The 20,393-nt window shown below is 36.4% G+C and overlaps 1 protein-coding gene across 2 annotated transcripts; it reads left to right on the top strand.

Annotated features, from left to right (window-relative positions):
- Window positions 1-746: 746 nt before the first annotated feature.
- On the top strand, window positions 747-19,008 carry LOC110835051 (protein phosphatase inhibitor 2). Of its 2 annotated transcripts, XM_022074899.2 has the most exons (5): window positions 747-1,094; window positions 1,351-1,515; window positions 3,619-3,716; window positions 6,955-7,187; window positions 13,628-19,008. In XM_022074899.2, exons 1-5 carry the CDS (start codon window positions 970-972, stop codon window positions 13,640-13,642), a joined length of 636 nt encoding a protein of 211 aa, XP_021930591.2. In that variant the 5' UTR covers window positions 747-969; the 3' UTR covers window positions 13,643-19,008. The 2 variants fall into 2 exon arrangements, with proteins under 2 accessions (XP_021930591.2, XP_021930583.2); XM_022074891.2 differs by having other exon boundaries at window positions 752-1,094; window positions 6,955-19,008.
- Window positions 19,009-20,393: the final 1,385 nt, after the last annotated feature.

The following is a 20,393-nucleotide window of genomic DNA, read 5'->3' on the forward strand; positions in this document are numbered from 1 at the left end:
TCTCTTTAGCATTACCTTGAGGAATAAACTGTTTCCAGTAACAGCCGTAATAATGCAACTCACGGCTTTGATTGTTCAAATGTGTGGGGAAGTTAAAGAGGATATTTTCCATATTTCAGCTTTCTTACGGACAAATTTAGGATGTGTTACAGACAGTAGGAATACTTTGGAAGATAAATTAACATGTTCTTAAGTAGACAGCAATGCTCGCACGTCATTATAATGTATGCTGACGTGGTGCTGAACGTAATATTTGATACTTTGTACAAGAGATTTTTCATAGATATGAGTGGTCTTGCCTCATTCACAGAAATCATATACAGCAGAACACCTGGACAGCCACAAACCAATATTGACAGTATGTTTGTCAATGGCATATACATAACTGCAAATAATAGACCCTGTGAAAAAAATTACGTATTGATGGTTAAAGGCATGTGATGGATGATATAGCAACTGAACAGAAAGGTACTAATTGGAGTAAATTCATAATCATGTTGGGGATTCTGGGCCAGTGATGACAAAGGTTCACAAAAACATGTAGTCAAGAAGCTGAACAGTAATGTGTAGACTATGTATTCTATATTCTGTTTAAATGTGATTCTAGACACGTAACCAAATCCGAGATGTAGAGATACAGGATAGTTGATAATGTTTCAGTGCATTTCAGGAGAGGAATTGGATTGATGGGAAGAAATATTTGCTTGATGTGACTTTCTTCATGTGACAGAGTGAGGGAGGTTAAGACCATTCACATGCACTTCTGTTTATTCTAACAATGAAGTAGAACCTCTGGAGGTGCAGAGTTTCAACATTGTTTGTTTTATCCAAGTTGGGCCTGGGAGTGCTGAGATAACAGGTTGAACCTTCCTGCCATTATCCGAACGTTGACAATTTCCCGGTGGAAATAGATGGCAGCACGTACGCTTCTAACCAATAAGCATTGAAGTGACGTCGGTAATCTCACAAATGGTGAATCAAATCTATGATCATAGTGAGAAGCAAAATATGGCCGAAAATTTGACGAAACGACCGTCCAAGAGCATACTAAAATCATCTACAAGTTTTGAAAAGCCAGATGCAGTCCTGAAAAGGTAAGTTATTTCAAATCTTGAAATCAGTAGCGCTATGTATAGTTATTTTTGGTATTACGTTTACGTTACAAATCTTGTACATGTGTATAATGCATAAATACTTCGTAGCCCGGCCCACCCATCGTTCTGCGGATTGTTGACCAAACCATTCGTATTGGATGTTACGACAAGATGAAGTCATCTTTCTCGTTGCAGGCTTGGGTTCATTAATATTAGTATTTCATTCGTGAAGAAACTATTTTCTATGTCATTTTAGAAAACAAAAGGAAACCAAGTGGGATGAAATGAACATCATTGCAACTTTACATCCACCTGATAAAGATTACGGACATATGAAGATTGACGAACCGAAAACACCATATAGTTATGAAGTGGGAGAGGAAGAACCTGATGGTTTGGATGCAAACCTTTTAGCAGAAAAGTGAGCAAAACACATTTTTATTTTTTCTGTATACATAAATCATACATACAAACAAAACTGTGTACAGTTTGAAGGACACTAATGCCAAACGCGTTTCGACCTCCATAGGTCATCATCAGTGGCATCAGTGATGACCTCTTGAGGTCAAAATGCGTTTGGCATTAGTGCCCTTCAAAGTGTAAACAGTTTTATTTGTATGCATGATTTATATTCCAATACACTAAACGGTATATATGTGTATGTCCTACAGATTCTAGTGTGTGATATGCAGAACAAGTAAGTGTTGTGCTTCAGGAACTTAAAAACCTCTCAGAGATTTGGTAATGGAGGTTTGGGTAAAACATAATGCTGTGCCGTAATTTCTTAGTCCATGTCACAGTGTTTGATAATTTCCATATTTCTCTGAAAATTTCAGATTATATCTTATTTCTGGTGTTGTAAGCATTACTACTACTGTTTATATTTATTCAGTGTACTTACAGATAATTCAAATGTTTATTCCTGAGCTTGTAACAAGAAACAGGTTGCTGTTTTAAATCATGTGGTGAAACTGTAATAAAGAATAAGGGTGATCACAGCTTTGACAGATGGATGTGAACTAATAATTGGGAATGGGGTATAAATTTTAGATATCAAAAGGAGCTACTAAGAAGGAAGGTTGAGCAGGCAGAAATCAAAGTTTTGATAACAAGAAGTGATTAATGTCACATTTCTGAACTACAACTTTTCCCCACCCTTCAGTCACGTGGTCACTGTTTGCACTTTGACCCTCATGGCCTGAAGCGCTGGACTGTACAGCTGCTTATTCTTTATTGTGCTCTAATACATTGAGCTTATCATTACGCACATTATCTTTCAACATTTGCTGAAAGAATACAAGTTTCTGGGAGGTTTTTGTGACACACAGCGAATAATAAGAATCAATCTATGAAAATGTAACACTGCACTGCATAAAATTCATGATAGTTGTGTCCTCTTGTGGGCACTCTAACCAGTTCTAAATAAATTTCTAACTAAACACATTAATGGCAAACTATGTCTTGCAACATGCCACCCACCTAAGAGTATAGCAGTTAACGAATTTAAGATATTAAAAGCACATGAGGGCAGTTGTCCTTGATCAAGGAAGCTTCCCATCACAGCAAGTTTTACAGATTATTCTAGGACAATTCAGTCATTAATGAGAAGTACACATACTTGCTGTATTGGATGTGACTATGTAATTTATACTTGTGTTAGAAACAGGTATTGTATTTGTGCTATGCCATGTTTTACGTCCTTGACTTAGGTCTATCAAAATGGAGTAACTCCAAACTTATATGGCACAGGAAGGAGAAACTTGCAGGATTACAGAATTTCATTGAAATCCAAGGTGGTCATGACCCATACACCTCTTATTTGTTGTGCGTCGTCAAGATACGTAATCTGCAGCTGATCAGGTTTCTGCCTCTTATGTTCTTCAGTGCCCCTTGTTACTGGAACCCTAGACATGTTTGTCCTATTGTTCCTGACGGTTTCCACGGTATGTTTCCTTTTGACGCAGGTTATGGTAAAAGTTTAGTGAAGAATAATAGTAACCTAAATACAAAAAGCATCTTTCGTCAGTAAATGGATCTGGTAACGCCTTTGCATTTTCACTGGCTCTGACATTTCTGCCTACTGTTATATCCCGTACAGCGTAATTCTGAATCCAACAAAATACTCTCCCAACAGATTCATGCACAAAGTTTGTAAAATTTCACTTTAAATGAGGCCATTTTTGGAAGGTTTAAATGTAGGACAATCAACTACAAACTTTTATGAGGCTCTCGTAAATGGTCACACTCTCTTCAAAGATACAGACACTTTTGAATGTTTTTAAATAACGAAACACACTCCTTACATTTCAGTCTTTCTTTCCAGGAATTTATTTTCAAAATGTAAAAATCATTAAATTTAAAGCATTGTAACGTACGAGGTTGAATGCCAGTGTCGGTCTTTGGGTTGTGACGTTTCTAACAGACCTGTTGATGGAGGCAGTGTGCAGTGTTAAAGACATGCAAGATCTAAACTTCTTTCCTCTCTGCATGCATGATTTGTTTTTTATGTTGTTGTTTTTTACAGAATCCAGCTGAGTGGTAACGATCCCCCTAAAGGATTCTCAACTAGCAACGCAAGTGAAACTGATTCAAGTGATGAAGAAGAAACACCAGAGGAAAAAGGTAACTTGCATTTGTAGAGGTCATGGCTTTTTTGTTACTAGAAGCCGTGGTATTACAATATTGAAGCAAAAACACAGCTCAGACTGGAATCGTAAGTTTAATAGAAAGGAAAGATAATTTGATAACAGTTACAGATTGAGAACCGCAGTGTTTAAAATCAGGCTACCTCCTAAACTGCGATAATACTTTAGTTTAAGATTGAGATGTCCTTGAAATGTTCACTGGTTACAATAGTGGTAGAGGATATTAAATAAAGAGGTTAACTATGAGAATTTTTAATTGGAAATTTTTGGAAGTGCAATTCAGGGCTGTGAAACAGCGAAGTTATTTTGTCTGAAGATATTTGTACATTATGAGGGCGAGAGAGAGAAGTTGCAGCTGGCTTGTTGATTGGCATAAGTTAATACAGGAATGATGCTGAGTTCTTTGTGACATAAAACAATTTTGCAGCAAGATAGGTCGAAAAATTGTGTTCGGGAACGAGAGGAAGTACGTATATGAGAATATTTAGCAGATGTGAGTTTATCTGAAGATGTTTTGTAATTGAACATTTAGACTATTTATTTCAGTCTTTATGTTATTCATACACCCATATCTTTACTTTTAAAGTATATACCATTTCAAAGTGATGAACTGTAAACCAAAATTTGCCATCAGGAATCATCATCAGCTAATCCTGCATCCTCTGCCAATGTTGTACCACTTCATCAACACATATCTTCTCTGCTTACCTTACATCTGAAACCACATATTGAGGGGAGAGTTATAAGAACTTAGCCGCAGCGTCTTGTAAGGTGGAAACACCTTGCCTTCACAGTATCCACCATTTATGTGTTTATAAGAGTATTATTTTTTATATAGAGCTGCAAACCCACAACTGAGGCCTTTACATCCATTTTGACAAGCTGAAAACATATTCAGATATTTTTTGCTCAGTGAATGTGGAATTCAAGATACCAACCAAAAAATGGCATAAGGAACTTGTCGTCATATGTTAGCATAGAATTTCACCAGATATTTTTATGTCCCCAGAATTATGTAAATTGCATTGAACAGGATTTTTTAAATGCAGTACTTGTACTTTCCGAGGTGCAATTCGATTGTCCTAACAATTTAGTTTGTGGTATTTTAATACTTTAATGAGCATTCAGTTCAGTTTTTAACTTTTTATCATAATTGTAAGACTTGAGGTTCTCACAGCGGTGAGTATGAAGATATCCGTCTTCTGGGTTATTGCGCTGTGTAGTCTGGTCGATGTTAACCAACGTTTCAGAGGTCATACTGCCTTCGTCATCAGGCCTGATGACGGAGGCAGTATGACCTCTGAAACGTTGGTTAACATCGACCAGACTACACAGCGCAACAACCCAGAAGACAGAAATCTTCATACTCATCGCCCTGATGACGGAGGCAGTATGACCTCTGAAACGTTGGTTAACATCGACCAGACTACACAGCGCAACAACCCAGAAGACAGAAATCTTCATACTCATCGCCCTGATGACGGAGGCAGTATGACCTCTGAAACGTTGGTTAACATCAACCAGACTACACAGCGCAACAACCCAGAAGACGGATATCTATTTTTATCATAATTGTTTGCCAGCTGATAATGGTCGTAACAGACATGCGGCAGAAATATTATCATAATATATCACATCACACAGCAGAATGCTTTTCTCTAAGATCTTCACTGAAAGCTTTATTTTAATTGTTACAGTTTAACAGAACTGTAATTCTGTAATAAATTCTGTCTTGCAGGATTACGAGATTTAAACTCTTGTAGTTTGGAGCTGCCTGCAGAACTTTAAATAAAACTGAAATTTTTATTTAACATTTTCAGTAGTATACTGCTGTGATGAATGGCAGCTGAACCTCGTGTAAGCCGCGACACGGCCAATAAACGTTAACCTATTTCCTTGCAGAGTCCAAAACACTTTTAAAAATAAGTTGCTCTGAAGTCGTCTTCTCATTTTTCAGTAGAATAATTGTTTCTTATGAAAGGATGCTGCTGTTGATTGAGCTTGCCTGCTTGAACAAAACCAGCTCTTTCTTTCATGCTACCTCTCCTGTTTCCACAGTCCCATGATCTTCAGTGTGTCACGAGATTTTAACGCTTCCGGTATCAACAACGCAGGCTTTTTAACTCATCATATAAGATACGACCTTTCTGTTCCATTCAAATGAATTCTCTCCTTATTCATTGATGTTCTTGTGAAAATTGTTAAAATGTGAATCAGTAAAAGGATCGAGCATTAATCAGAACTGGCACCAACAGAGGCAAGTGACCTCTGAACGGTCGTATCTCATGAATGGCAGCTATGTGCTTGCCCACGGGAAAGGTTCGTGCGACAAAACCGTCTCTGTTATGAGCAATACGATTAGAAAGGCAAGGCGGTTACAAAGCTCTGTGGAAAGGAGGTGCATAAGTTTATAGGTAATTACCAGATAAAACAGGATAACAAGGATTAGTGGTAAAGAAGATAAAATGGACCGCTTACTTCCAGCACCATTCACAATGTCTCTGACCGGAGTATAGCAGTAGGAAGCCGGCTGATGAATCACTTCGACTTACTGTTACTTAAACCACGTTAGGCGTAGGTGCTGTTGAAAAGATGTTGCTTCTCCCATACTGAATATGACTTCTGATTCTTATAACCAAAAATCTCATTCCAATAAATGAGAAAAATACAGAGCATTTTGATTATTTGAATCTGTTATTTGAAATTTGGTTTTAAAAAGCGGCTGATTCTAACAACAAGTGATACGTTGAATGGCACTTACTGTACTTATTAATCAGATTCATTTTCATTGCAGCTCTGGAAACTGGACCACCGTTTACATTAGGCCGAGAACTATTCTGTTATGAGCATTCATTTCTTTGGGTGTATGTTCTGTGGATTGAATATTTTTTACAGGAAAAACTGTAGCCTTGAATGAGAGAAACGTCTTCTGTTGTGTGTTTGTTACTTTTGGTGTAATACAGTAGCAATAATGTAGCTCGGGGTTCCTTAACAATTTTTTTTAATTTCTTGTGTTATCTGTTGTACCATTGAACTATTTAGTTATCTGCAACTCAGATTTTACCACAGTTATGTTACTGTCTGCGAGTTTGTGCAAAGAGAGATTATCTTCCACACTTATAAAATAATACTGCAGTTTTTAGGGCGTTGTGACATACATCATCTCAAATACAGATTTGCTTTATGAATTAATTTTCTTATTATTTCATTGACAGCAAAGAGAAAGGTGTTTGAGAGCAAAAGGAAGGCCCATTACAACGAATATTATGCCGTCAAATTAGCACGCAAACTCATGAATGCCGAAGAAGATTGCGAACCAACCAAGGAGGATGGCTGCAGTGGAAGAACTTCGCCAGAGTTAATATTCTGTGGTCTTGAGGGTTGCCCCGGCCACAAAAGTGGGAGGACGGAGAGGTGTGAGTCCGCTGCCGCTTACAGAAAGAACAAGGTGAAGGATAACGATAAATAAATAATTTAGTGGAGGGAAGTTGGAAGAAGTCTGTCGGTGGTCTGGCTCAGAGGAATTGGCACAGAGTGTGGCCTGTTGTAGCGAAGAGATACACCAGCGTCTTTGTGGCATTCCCTTAAACTTTTCCCAAACAGAAAATAAGATATGGCTGAACTGAGCTGGAAATGTTTTATATCACGTGGGGGCTAATGTTCCGCACTTTCCGATGGTACTTTCGGAGTTTGTGATGTATTATAATGAAATTTGTGTAAAAAGGAATCAAAGCAGATTGTTTCTAATGCAAAATGGAATCCTGCCGTAGCATCCAAGAAATGTTTCAAGTAATATTTACTGTAAGTGATGTTACTTGCTGTTTCTATACATAAAGCAGTGATCAGTGTAATAAATTTATTTGTCATAGGATCCCTGGATTTGTGTATGTCCATAATTTGCAGCTTTCTCACCCCCCACCCCCCCTAGACCAGTCAGGATAGTTTACAAAAAATTTAAGAATACTGGATTCAGATTTAGTGGCTTCACGATTTCTCCTTGCTTAACCAGTTGTTGCCAACGTCAGTAGGAGATACTGACACTTACGCAGAATGTGAACCCAAAGCCATTGCTGTTATTCAGTATGTGACGATGTAGCTTCATAGACTAGGCTCGTGGTGTATTTATGTGCATTATTTATTTGCTTTGTTGGTATGTGGGTAATGGTTATGAGTGAATAAAGTTCACCAGCTTCTCTTCCTGCTTTGAGTCTGTCTTTAAACTTTTCTCTGAGGCAGTAACATATCCTTGTAGACGGACTTCAGCTTGGTATTTGAACGGTGGCCTGTTCTTGGTTGAGACTAGTTCTGATTCGCTTTGAAGTATTTCACTTAACACTGTGGAGGAAGAACTTACAAGACTTGCATGTATGTACCAAAATGTTTTCTGCTGGTAACTGAAGATTGTCCGTCGTGAGATATGAGATTCTGCTGCCTGGAGAGCCATATTGTACTTTGAAATTCTGTGTTCATTTGATTTTACGAAGTTTAACTGAAGTCGCCGTTGCTGTGTTGCATGATAACCTAACCTGACAGGAACACAAATGCCTCATCTACAGTTTTAGTTTAATAATAGAAAATTTATCTCTTCAAATATGGTTTATTATGAATTTCCTGTAAATAGAATTTGGACTTACTGAAGTATAATCACATTCTGTCATTTTGTAAGACGTGCTGCAGCTACATCTCCTGTGATGGCTAATTTCAGTCTTTTTTCTTCTTTTTGCATTTATTACCATTGCCCTTATTTATACGACTCTTATGGTGATCAATCTGTTCTTTATTGCACTTCTGTAAATGTAGGCGTATTGGCAATAACTTTGTCACCAGCGTTCCGAGTTTTATCTGTCATCAGATCTTTGTCACATACAGATGATGGTAGAAGGACAACAGAAAGTGGCAATCATGTATTGAAAGCATTGACACTTTGCTGAAGTATGGGTACAGTCCATCTGACGGTAGAAGTGGTTGGGCGCAATGCTGAGAGACTGTGTGTCTATGTGGCATTTCTTTAAATTTCCCCAAACTGAGATTAAAATTAGACGTGACACTTCGCTGTCTTGGGAGCGTGTAATTTCGCCACCAAGTCTTACTTGTCAGGTGGGCGATCCCTGTAAACGAGTACCCTCTGGCATCCCCAGATGAAGAAGTCAGATGTTCCAGTTGTGGCGATCTTGCACAACACAATATAGGGCTGCTACATGAAATTAATCTGCTGAGGAAATGTTTGTTTAGATGGTATTGGGCCAGTGCCGTATCATGCTAAAACCACATTACGCCAACCATCCAATGGCATGTCTCTGAGTAGCAGTATCTCATCACATAGGACAGCGGACAGTCACATTCAAACACAGAGCCTTTAAATCGGAATGTCAGTGCAGCACAAATAATACAGTGATAATGTGAATGATGATACTGATGACTACTTTTTCCTCGTCAGCAAAAATGATTGGACTGTGTATGCTTTATAGACAAACAATAATTATGCATTCTCTTTAAAAATTTTAATATACATAATCTGGGATCAATTCTGTGTTGCTCTTTGTATGAGTTTCACGTTGAATTTTAAAACATATAGTTAAATAATATGCAAACTGCAGAGTCTAAATGTTTATTACACCGTGGAATCTGGTCGCAGGTCTCAGAACTTTGATGAACATTAATTCATGTTTTTCTTCAAATGAAGCATATTGGTGTCTGCTTAATTTTTGTTTACGTAAATAAATGTAATTAATGGGTGGTAGGAAAAAAACACATAGTCAAATACAAAGTATTACAAACAATTGCAATTATTGTGTGATCTATAGCTTTTATGGTGATTCGGTGTAATGAATTCTTCTTGGGCTACCAGCTGATAGCCCAAGAAGAATTCATTATAATTGGAATTATTACACCAGCCGTATGCTTACATCACTTCCGGTTTTGGACTTTGAAAACTTTAGCTCTTGACTTTTGCTGCGCCGAATATGCACCTTCTTTTAAATTAAATGTTCCAATGAAAAATTGCTTACTTTTAACAATATACAAATGGTGTTCCATAAATGGCTCCTTTCTTCTGTACATAGACAAATCGATTGAAGTTTTTGAGCGTGGATTTCAATATAATAAGTCGAACTACTGAACATTAATTCTGCATTTGTCAGATATTGTTCGCTGATTGCAAGAAATCCTACGATTCATTCTGGGAAGACATATTATATAACTTTCTCATTAAATTGAAACTAGTTAGGCTAATTAAAATGTATACAGGCATACCTCGGAGATATTGCGGGTTCGGTTCCACCGCAATAAAGCGAGTCACACAAATGTTTTGGTTTCCCAGTACGTATAAAAGTTATGTTTGCACTATACTGTAGTCTATTAAGTGTGCAATACCATTATGTCTAAAAAGAACCATGCAAGAACATCGTGAGAATTACCAAAATGTGACACAGAGAGACAAAGAGACCACGTGCTGTTGGAAAAATGGTGCCGATAGACTTGCTCGACGCAGGGCTGCCACAAACCTTCAATTTGTAAAAAACGCAATATCTGCGAAGTGCAATAAAGCGATGTATGCCTGTATAACACTTTGATGATGCTGATCATTTAAGATTTGGACCCTCTATGTATAGAACATTAGTAAAACTGTTGTAAGCTGGCTGATGACAGAATTTTGCAGTACGCCATTGCTCTCTGGGCAGCAGAATCACTGTTTTTATAATAATAGGAAGCTGTGAGTTGGCAGCACAAAGCATTTTGATGCACAAAAGACTTGAATAATCTGTCACTCAAAAGTTGTGCATAAAATTGGGGGTTACAGTTAAGACCAGCCCACCGTTCATTGGCTCCAAGGAAAGTTTACATTTAATAGACTCAGAATGAGAAGAAGCTGGTAAACTTTTCTTACTTCATGAAGTTACGTAAATACTAAGGAAGTCAACAAATAATGCTTGAAACAGGCACGTAATTTTACTGGCAGCTAGAGTAAAGCCGTTCTACAAAGTTGGCTGGTAAGTTGAGAGTAACAGCAGTGGAATGCGAGCAAGAGATTGTGCAAATGTCTTGTATCTGCTACTGATGCCAGCAGCATACGGAGGGCAAGAGAGTCGGTCATTACCACCAACTGAGGTCAGCACCAGAGGGTTAATTGAAATCTACAGTAAGTCCATAAAAGTAAACATTTCTGTGACATGTTTCCTGTTCAGAATAGTCTGAATGAAGGAGGTGCTTTAGAATTATTCCTTTTCGACTCTACTTTGGAATGCAGGGACGTTCAAGAAAACGGAAAGGATCAGAATTGAATGGGACACTTACCTTGTGGTCTGTGGTGATGATGTAAATTTATTGTGCAAAAACACATTTTATGAGATCACAGAAGCTCCGTCAGATGGTGGTAAGGAAGCTGGTTTAAAATTGAATGCAGAGAAAACCAGGTACAGACTGTAATTGAAAATCGTTTCATAAAAGTAGCTAAACTTTCAAAAATGCGGCATAAATTAAGTACATTGAACAGTAGTAAGAAGTAAAAATTGCATTCACAAGGAAATTTAGTGTAGTTTAATTTTGGGGAATGCTTGGTACCTTAAGGGCAAACGGTAAAGGTTGGGGTGGGGGGGGTGCAGTGGATTTATGTGGCTGAAGATAAGTATCAAAGGCACATGAACACTGTCGTGAATGAAATGGCATTCTTCTGGGTTGTAGCCCGTGTAATCTGGTAGAAGTTTACCGTTACGCCATATTCACACTCACTGCCATGGAAACCTCGAATCCTACACTGTAGTGAACCTCTGGGTTCCATAAAAGTCTCAGAATTTCTTAACTAGCTGAGCTAATGTCAGCTTCTGAAGACCTTTGGCCTATAAGGTTTATGTTGTGCAATGAGCTTTGGTTCATTCTTCAGTTATTTACTGGCATCGCCATGTACATACTTTACAGATGTCCATTAAATTGGAAAACCTTTGTGTAATTTGCATATGGCCACACATAAAGTGTGCCCTGTGTGACATTTCATGAACTTGATGAAAATTTTGTTTTTCTGTCAATTACAAATTTTACCAGAAGCAGTGGACAGAGGTCAGAATTTATGAAAGGTGTAGTTAACGTTCATATTTCAAATACTTAAAATTAATTTGCTGATTGGGTTTTCATCCTTTTTATTTACATTGTAATGCAAGTAACCGGTTCTAACTTGAAGAGCGAGGAATTTTGTCTGTCAGAATTTGGTCTTAGTTCTTTCGCATAAAGAAATGACCATCTTGCAGAGAAGCTGCTCTCCATTTTTCAAGACTTGATGGAAGTAATGAAGTACTGAATTATGAAGAAGCTTATACAGTTTGTGATGTGAGGGCGTGTACTACACTTCGAAGCGATAAAAAAAAGTTTGGCCTGGAAAAGCCTCCTTTCCAAAATTTCTGTCACGTCGTACTTTGTTTCTTTTCCGCGTGTTTTATGATCCCAGGTGTCGGAGGCAAACAGCAAAGAGTGGGGCGTGATACTAATGCCACATACAGCCAGATAAGCTTTTATTGATCGCTTCATTGCCAGTAGCACCAACACTGAATGCTGTTTGTGATTTAGTTTCCATCATGTGTATTTGCCATATAAATTCCATTTGTTTTTCTGATGATGTGCGGTGAATACTTTAAAAGTGTGAAGAAAAGAATTAACGCTTATCATAATTGGCTTTGGTCTCCCCTGAAGACATTTTTGACTTGATTAAACAGTAGCATTCAATTATTATAAGCACAATACAGTGTTCTGCCACATGGCACAAAAGGCTTTTAATCTTTAAAACCTCTTGGTGACAAAGTGTTCTGAAGATGGTATAATACAATCTGCAGCATTGGGTTTCTGGACTTTGTCCATTGTCTCGTATAAAATACGCAATGTTTCGAGGATTGGATCTTTCCTCGTCTTCAGGCGTAGTAAAGGGGGCGTTCAGATTAGCTCATTGTAACACCCCGCATAGTAGGTTTGCTTCCCCTTTACTACACCTGAAGACGAGGACAGGTCCAGTCCTTGAAATGGTATGAAATAAAAGTATATGGAACTGGATTTCAGGAAACTGATTTACTGCTTACATGATATGACATTTATAAATATGAGCCATATGCGGTGTGAAACAATGCAGATGTAGTGAAATATGAAACTGGAGGGCAGCTGATGATGGAAAGACTGCTTAGTATGTCAGAAGGAATCTTGTAAATGACATTACTATAAAAATTACATAAGTTAAGTTATTTCGCAAATTTTACTGAATGTATATTAAGAGCTTATAGAAGCAATTAAAATGTATATATATATGAGAATGTTTTGCATCAGATAAAAGCAGTTCAGTGCAATGCATTGTGTATTTTCTTAATATTTATTTGTTTTGTTGAAGATGTTTGATAGGTTAGTAATGGAGCTGCTTATGAATCTTTCAACTGATACTTAACAAATGGCTTATATTTTGGCCTGTTCATATAAAGCTCAAGGTCTAGTAATCTTTTTGCATTTGTATTTTTAAGAAACATTTAGTGTCACTGTCATCTCTTATCTGGTCATGATACCCATTGCAGAACAGCTGGCCCCATCCATTCAGATGCAACCTAAAATGAGAAAATAATTTCTCATGCTCTTAAACACACACCGTGTGAATGCTCCGTGAAAGTATATTTTATACAAATGTACATTTTACTGTGGGATTTGAAAGTGTACCGTCTGTGGTGACAGTATCTGCTGAAATATGTAATTTGTGTTGGATGTTTTTATTTGTTGCCAATTTTGATGTTATAATAGAAACCCAGAATAGTGTATAAGAAATATTCAAGTGTTCTTTTTTTAAACCTGTCCTAAACAGCATACTGTCTATGTCTTGAATACTGAGTTCAATCCATCATTTTCTTTTGTTTGGTTTTCCATTTTCAGGGCAGAGAAATTTGAAAGAAGAAATAATAGGTGGTCATTGTGAGGATAACAAGGTTGCAGAAAGGTTTTGGCTGTGCTCTTGATTTTTTGTTGTTGTGCTTATCTGTATGATAAAGTATTCTTCAGTTTAACTTGTGTATTTATTCTACAACGTAATTATTACGAAATGTATATTTAAAAAAACATTTACCTGGAACAGGTTTTAATTAAAGCAAATAAAAGATGTTATTTAAAATCAATCTGTGAAAATGTTTCAGAATTCATTAGTTTTGTATAAATAGGAAAGTAGAAATGTGTGATAACAAAGGACTTCCTAGTTTTGAATAAGTTTAAAAATAATTAAATATGCACTGTTCTTACTCTTCAGTTAAAATTAATGGCATTAAGATGTAGCATATAACAAAATACTTTTGTCTGGAAGATCAGAATTTAACCTGACTCTGAAGTGAACATAAATTTGGGATGTTTTCAACTAGAAGTTGGCATGAGGGCCCACCTATAAATTAATGCATTGTCACGTGTAGGGTCACATGATCAACACAATACATAGATGTCTGCCTTCTTTATTGTAGCGCCGTGTAGTCTTTTATTAGTTCATTAGTGTTGCAAAAGTCCTTGCTGCCTCCATCATCAGGGCAGCAAGGACCTGTGAAATACTGCTGAACTAATACCAGACTACACGGCGCTACAACCCAGAAGACATCCATCTTTGCACTCACTGCCGTGTAAACCTCAAATCCTACTTAACACAATACAGGATACTGGATAACTTAATACTTTATTGTTGCCATATTTATAATTTGTATGTAGTAACATTTGTTTGTACACATGCGCATGCACATACGTGTTATATTCCTTGGATCGATAGTTAGATGACAATAGGACGTGGAATAATTCATAAAATACAGTACATATATACAAGTGGAACTCAAACTATTATAAACTTTTCACATAGAATAAATAAAGATTTACATGAAGTAATTAACTGTTTTAAATAAATTTACATATATAAAGCAAATAAATTATACTACCCACTTATTATATACAGAGGCATGAAAAACTTTAAAAATCATTATCAGTCATTTTCAAACACTGGAAATTCATCAGAAGAGTAAAACAAGTGTGTATTTAAGTACGATTTTAATGCTGTTAAAAATTTTGATGCCAGCATGGAATGCACTTCTCTAAAAGCATGAGAGATTAACAGTTGGAGCATGAAGTTTTTACGTATTTCTTGTGTTAACACTGCATACAGCGGAATTTGTCTGAAATTGTCCTTGGTCATTTGCAGCGAAGTTTATTAATGAGAATATGTGTTCACGTGTGTTCTCTGACTTCTGCATGAATGTCTCGGTTTGACACCACCCGTTATTCTAACAATTTTCTTTTGTAAAATGGATATCTTTTTGCTGTTTGATGAATTACCGCCCAAAAATCATTCCATTCTTCATCATGGAATTAAAATAGGCAAAATAAACTGATTTGAGTGCTCCACTTGATATTCGAACCATTTGATCAACATCATGTACTTTCCAGTTCATGTGGTTATCAATTTGTAAACCAAGGAATTTAGTATTTACTTTCCATTATAACCAATACTTAAGGCACATTGTTTTAAATAATTTGTTATAAATTCTCTTACATTGATTTTATCTGGATTTAGGTCCAGCTTGTTGACAGTTACTAATATGAGTGAGAACCGTGTTTGACACTGTACAGAAATCACAAAAGTGTTTATGAGCATTTATAACGCTTGTGTATGTGACTGTCATTTGTAAATTTGACTGGAAAAGCAGGCTTGTGCTCTTGGTTTCATGTGCAGCTAATTTTCATTTACTCTGAGTGAGCAAGTTTCTCTTTATTCACACCAGATGGAGCATAGTAAGATGTTTATAGAAAAATTGCTCTTATGGAATATTCTATTAAAACTTATTGAGATGAAGGGAGAAACTCAAAGAGATAACTAAGTTTGTAATATTATGAATGTATATACAAAGTACTGAGAATAAAAACATTTTCAGAGGAAATCAGTGGAATTATATTAGTCTTTCCAGAGGTGAATGATTTACCCTGTAATATTTTTATAACTTTCTATTAAAGTTCAGAGTTATGAAACGATATGCAGGCATAATTAACATCTCCCATCAAATTTTATGTACAGTTCATCAAGCTTTCATTACTGGCTGACATTTGCAGGAAGGTTTGATGTTGCTTTCAGATGTATTTACTTATGATACAAAGCGATTACAAATTTTGCTCATTTAATGTCATGCTGAGGTTTTGAGTTTGATGGCTTATATTAAAATCACGTTCAGGTCATGACTTACAATACACGCAGCAGCTCCATTGCACACGTGAAGGCCCCCTAAGCGCATAATATCTGTATGAAGTTCTTAAAGTGTAGGGTTAATGCAGAACATCATAATTTTTAAATGTATTTTTGTGAATGTCTGCTTTTATGTGATTCCATATACAGAAGGTCTGCCAGTCACCATGTAATGAAATATTTAACGTTATTTCAGGAATGCCTTCTCTTTAAGGAATTAAACATTTAATTTAAGCCTGGTAGCTTCTTTAATTAGTGGCGGGAAGATATTAAGTTAAAGTAGAAAGATCCTGAGAAGTTGAAACTTGGTTATCACTAAAGGCATGTTTATACCTTGCTTGCTACTAAATTGTGGTCTGTGGTATCATTATGAATGAAATTAAACTTGTCCTGTGTGAACATATTTTACTTAAACGTCTTTCTCTCTGATGAATTGTATTTGTGGCTTGTTTAATGATGCTGTGGCATGTTCAAACTATGTGGCGTTGAATGATGGGATAATTGTGAATCATGATTTGGAAAGGCTGTTCAAGGAAGCAGTCATGGCCTAATTTACGGCAATATCTGAGCATTTTCCTCGAGGAACTGAGGAAAACCACAAAAGATCTCAGGACAGCTGTATCAAAGGAAGTAGTGTGATACCAATTTATGTCTTTCCAGTAGTTCTCGTTTTCACTGTTATCAGCGCGAACCAGAATAGCTTGCTGAAAATAGGTGCCATTGTGAGGTTCTCATGGTTGTGAAGGTGTTGGATGTTCAGGGTCATGATGCTGTGTGAACTCATAGGTAGATTCCAACATTTTAGATGCAACAGTATCTCCAGCTTCAGAGTTGAAGAGTTTGCACAGCATCGCAACCCAGAAGAACAACAATGACATGGTCACTTCTTTTCAGTCCAAACTTCCTACATTTTGCAATTCTGGCTTGGTTCTCATTTCTGCTACTGAACGCTGTACAGCTTCTCCCATGTGTTTACTTTTTTACAATAAACCATAATTCTGAGTGTGCCTGACAGGTAAAAACCAAAATATTTAAAGGCTGGTTAGCGAGGTTGCCACGCCCATTGTACGAAGGTTCGTCTGGGAATTTTGGCAGTTCACACTTCATGCTTGTTAAAGAAGCTGCTTCCATGGAAAGGAACATTGAAATGAAGTTTGGATTGCCTTATTTTCATGTTAATTTGGAGGCTTCAGAGAATGTGTACTGAAATGCATGCAGTGGTTAAATGGTGGAAATTAGAAAGAAAATCATGACAGAAGGGGTGGAATAGCAGTTTTCAAGGAAGGAAGGAATAAAATCTGAAGAATGTACAAACTAGAACTATTTTTCTCTTAGCTGGTATAGTGTATGCATGTGTGTGTGTACACACACGTGAACAGAAAGAAGGATAAATGTTCAGGGACGTACAATGTCCTCCACTGTCTGTTCTCGTCCCTCACATGAGAGTGTATCATTTGATTCCAAGTTTTGGTCACAGTCCTTTTTTTCTTACTCCAGTAACATGGAGGCTGGAGTTGATGATCAGCGTGGAGAAGATTTGCGTCAAGTATAAATTTTTATAGTTTCTTTAATGAGTAAACGACAACGAACTCTACTGCATGTTTCTTAAGACGACTGTCTTCTGGGTTGTGCCGTGTAGTCTGGTAGAAGTTTACTGACATTGCAGAGGTCCTTGCTGCCTCCATCATCAGGGTGATCACCCTGATGTTGGACCTCTGAAACGTCAGTAAACTTCTACCAGACTACACAGCGCAGCAACCCAGAAGACAGCCGTGAGAACCTCAAATCCTGCATGTTTCTTGCTAAGTTGAAAGTTTTCAGATTTTTAGTTGTTTGCAATGTTCAGTTTGCAGGTTTACATGTTCCTCTGTAGGGACATTGACTTGGAACTCAATATTTAAGGTTTATATTTGGTTCAAGAATTTGCATGATATGCAGATCATTTAAAGTGTCATTCTCTTATGTTTTTGATTTGATTGATACATAACAACAAATGTCTTAATCTGGGCTTGGTTTTCTTTTGTTGCTTATTAATAGATATTATAAAGAAGAAGATAATTTAATGTATTATTTTCTAGAAGTTCTATAACATTATAATCGAATGTTTTTATGTGTGGAGGCATCTAGATCTACACAACATTGTAATTCACACAGCCAACTGTACAGAATATAAAAGAAAACTCCTGTAGTACTTAATTTATTCAACAAGTGTCTTGGAATGCCTACACTATTTACTTTTTTTTTAGTCCCATTTGTTCTGTTGCCCTCCTCAATGAAGCACACAGACCACTGATGGTCTGGTGATGATGATGATTTGTAGCATTGATAACAGATAAATCATCCATTCCATTACATATGTGTGGGGTTATGAATATGATTTTGTTGTGTTGCGTATCTAAGAATGTAAATGTTTTTTCCCCCACAAAAATGTCAGCTTGTAACAAATGAATTTAATTTCATTGCATATTAATTGTCCCTGTTAAAGAAGTCTTGATAAAGCTCTGATTCCAACTTCTTTGTTGTATTATTTGCATAATTTAAGTATCTGAGCTCTTATAATGCTATGAATAAGCATTTTAAAAGATACTTCATTTCAATGCAGTCTAAAACAATTTCATGCCCAAATCTCATGCTTATTCAAGCTTGTGCCATGATTTATAATTTAGCTTTTAAAATACAGATGTTTCAAGCCTGAATATCCAGGAAATGCATTCTTTTCCAAAGTTTGTTTTCTTACTGTGTCCTGAACGCAAGACTGAAGGCATGTTAATTAATGAGCACGAGAAGGCATAAGTCATGAAATTGCAATGCACAAAATTGACATACATGTTCATACAATTTGTCCATATAATGGATAAGGGTTGTTGGTTGGCTAGTTATTATTTCTTTAAAATGAGTGTTAGACTGCAAAACAAGTTTATTGACTGTTACCTACTTAAATTACTGATCTTGTTATTAACAAAACAAATGAGTGAATTGACAAATCTGTGTAATCTATATAATGTATATATAATTTCCACAAGTTTCACCAAAATACATGGCCATACATTTTAAACCTTGTTTTCTTTCTTTCTTCTGATTAAGTTTATTAGAAATTGATTGTTGGCCGAAAACAGCATAGATTCAGAGGGCACTGACTTTGTATTACAAAATTATCAGTGAATACAATGTCTAGCTTGATACATTTTTAAATATATGTGTTGGCTTATTGGAGATTATTCTTTTAATCATTATTTACACTACATTAAATCATACTATATATTCTTTAAGGAAAGATGAATAACATTTTCAATTTTATATGCTATTTTGTTAAAAATATGTGTTCCGGTTCTAGTTTAGATATTTCTCTGACTGTAGACAGGTAGTTAGTATCCTCTGCTATCATGTATAGTAGTTTCTGATTCTGAATGTTCATGACAGTATTAACTGTAGTTATTAGACTATAGCTAGTTTCTGCTAGCCTCTAAGCAATCGATGTAATTTTATGATCATCTAGGAACTGATGCATTTGGAAATAATTTTTGCACTGAGATATTCAAGAACTGAAGCATGTAATAGGACTGGTAAAAGTGTTTTCATTCTTGGAAATCTTTTACATATATTCTACACATTTGTTGAGATGTCATGAATTGAGTTGGTGGCCACAACAAAGTTCTTTAAATACCATATTATAGCCCAGATGGTTGTAATGGCATCTTAGCCTGCAAAAAAGTTATGAAATTTGTGCCACACTTCCATACAGGAAACAAATATTTTCTAAGAAAGAAATATTTGTGAATTCAAAATGATTGCGTGTGGAGGAAAAGGTAAGTATGTTGCATCTGTAAAGGCAATTAATTTAGAAAGTGGACATTGACAAATCACTTCATTCTGAACATTCTGGCATTCAACATGGCAGAACAGAGTGAGAAAAATTTCAAAGAAACTCAGGTATCCACAATATAAGTACAAAATACTGGAATTAAGCTATTCAATAATCTCCCCCTCCCCCAATATAAAGAAGTTTAAGCCATCCCCTATCTCTGCCCTACAACACAGAATAATTCACCTCTACCTGAAATTCTGTGCCAAGGAGGCCAAGGCTTGACTTTGGGCTGTCACGCCATAAAAGAAGAAGAAATGCTGTGCTACTATGAATACATGTAAACGATAGTTTTTATGCTTTCGTGTGTATTTTTGTGGTAATACTATAATTGACTGCAAATTATTGTCGTAACTGTAATTTATATTTGTATGGAGTGCTCTACATCATTGGCTAGGGCTTATGAAGGTTTTATGGAATATAAGTAAATTGTATTCTGTTCAAGGCTGTGGACATTTGGTACCCGGTGATTTCATTTTATATAAGAATGTAGTGCCTGGCTATGTTAACTCAATGGGAGATAAGATAATGAGGCATCTTTAGTGGTGGATTCAGATACTTCTACTATATCGCGGGTT

This window comes from Zootermopsis nevadensis, unplaced genomic scaffold (assembly GCF_977971745.1).
Source record: "Zootermopsis nevadensis isolate Lab colony 2312 unplaced genomic scaffold, Znev_1.0 Znev_ptg000023l, whole genome shotgun sequence".
Lineage (NCBI taxonomy): Eukaryota > Metazoa > Arthropoda > Insecta > Blattodea > Termopsidae > Zootermopsis > Zootermopsis nevadensis.

What these genes read in the sequence shown, in the direction of transcription:
- LOC110835051 (XM_022074891.2), top strand. Translation starts at nt 970, where the DNA reads ATGGTGAATCAAATCTATGATCATAGTGAGAAGCAAAATATGGCCGAA. An exon ending in GCAAACCTTTTAGCAGAAAA is followed by an intron (nt 1,516 to 3,618) that starts GTGAGCAAAACA and finishes TGTTTTTTACAG; the next exon opens with AATCCAGCTGAGTGGTAACG. An exon ending in AGAAACACCAGAGGAAAAAG is followed by an intron (nt 3,717 to 6,954) that starts GTAACTTGCATT and finishes TTTCATTGACAG; the next exon opens with CAAAGAGAAAGGTGTTTGAG.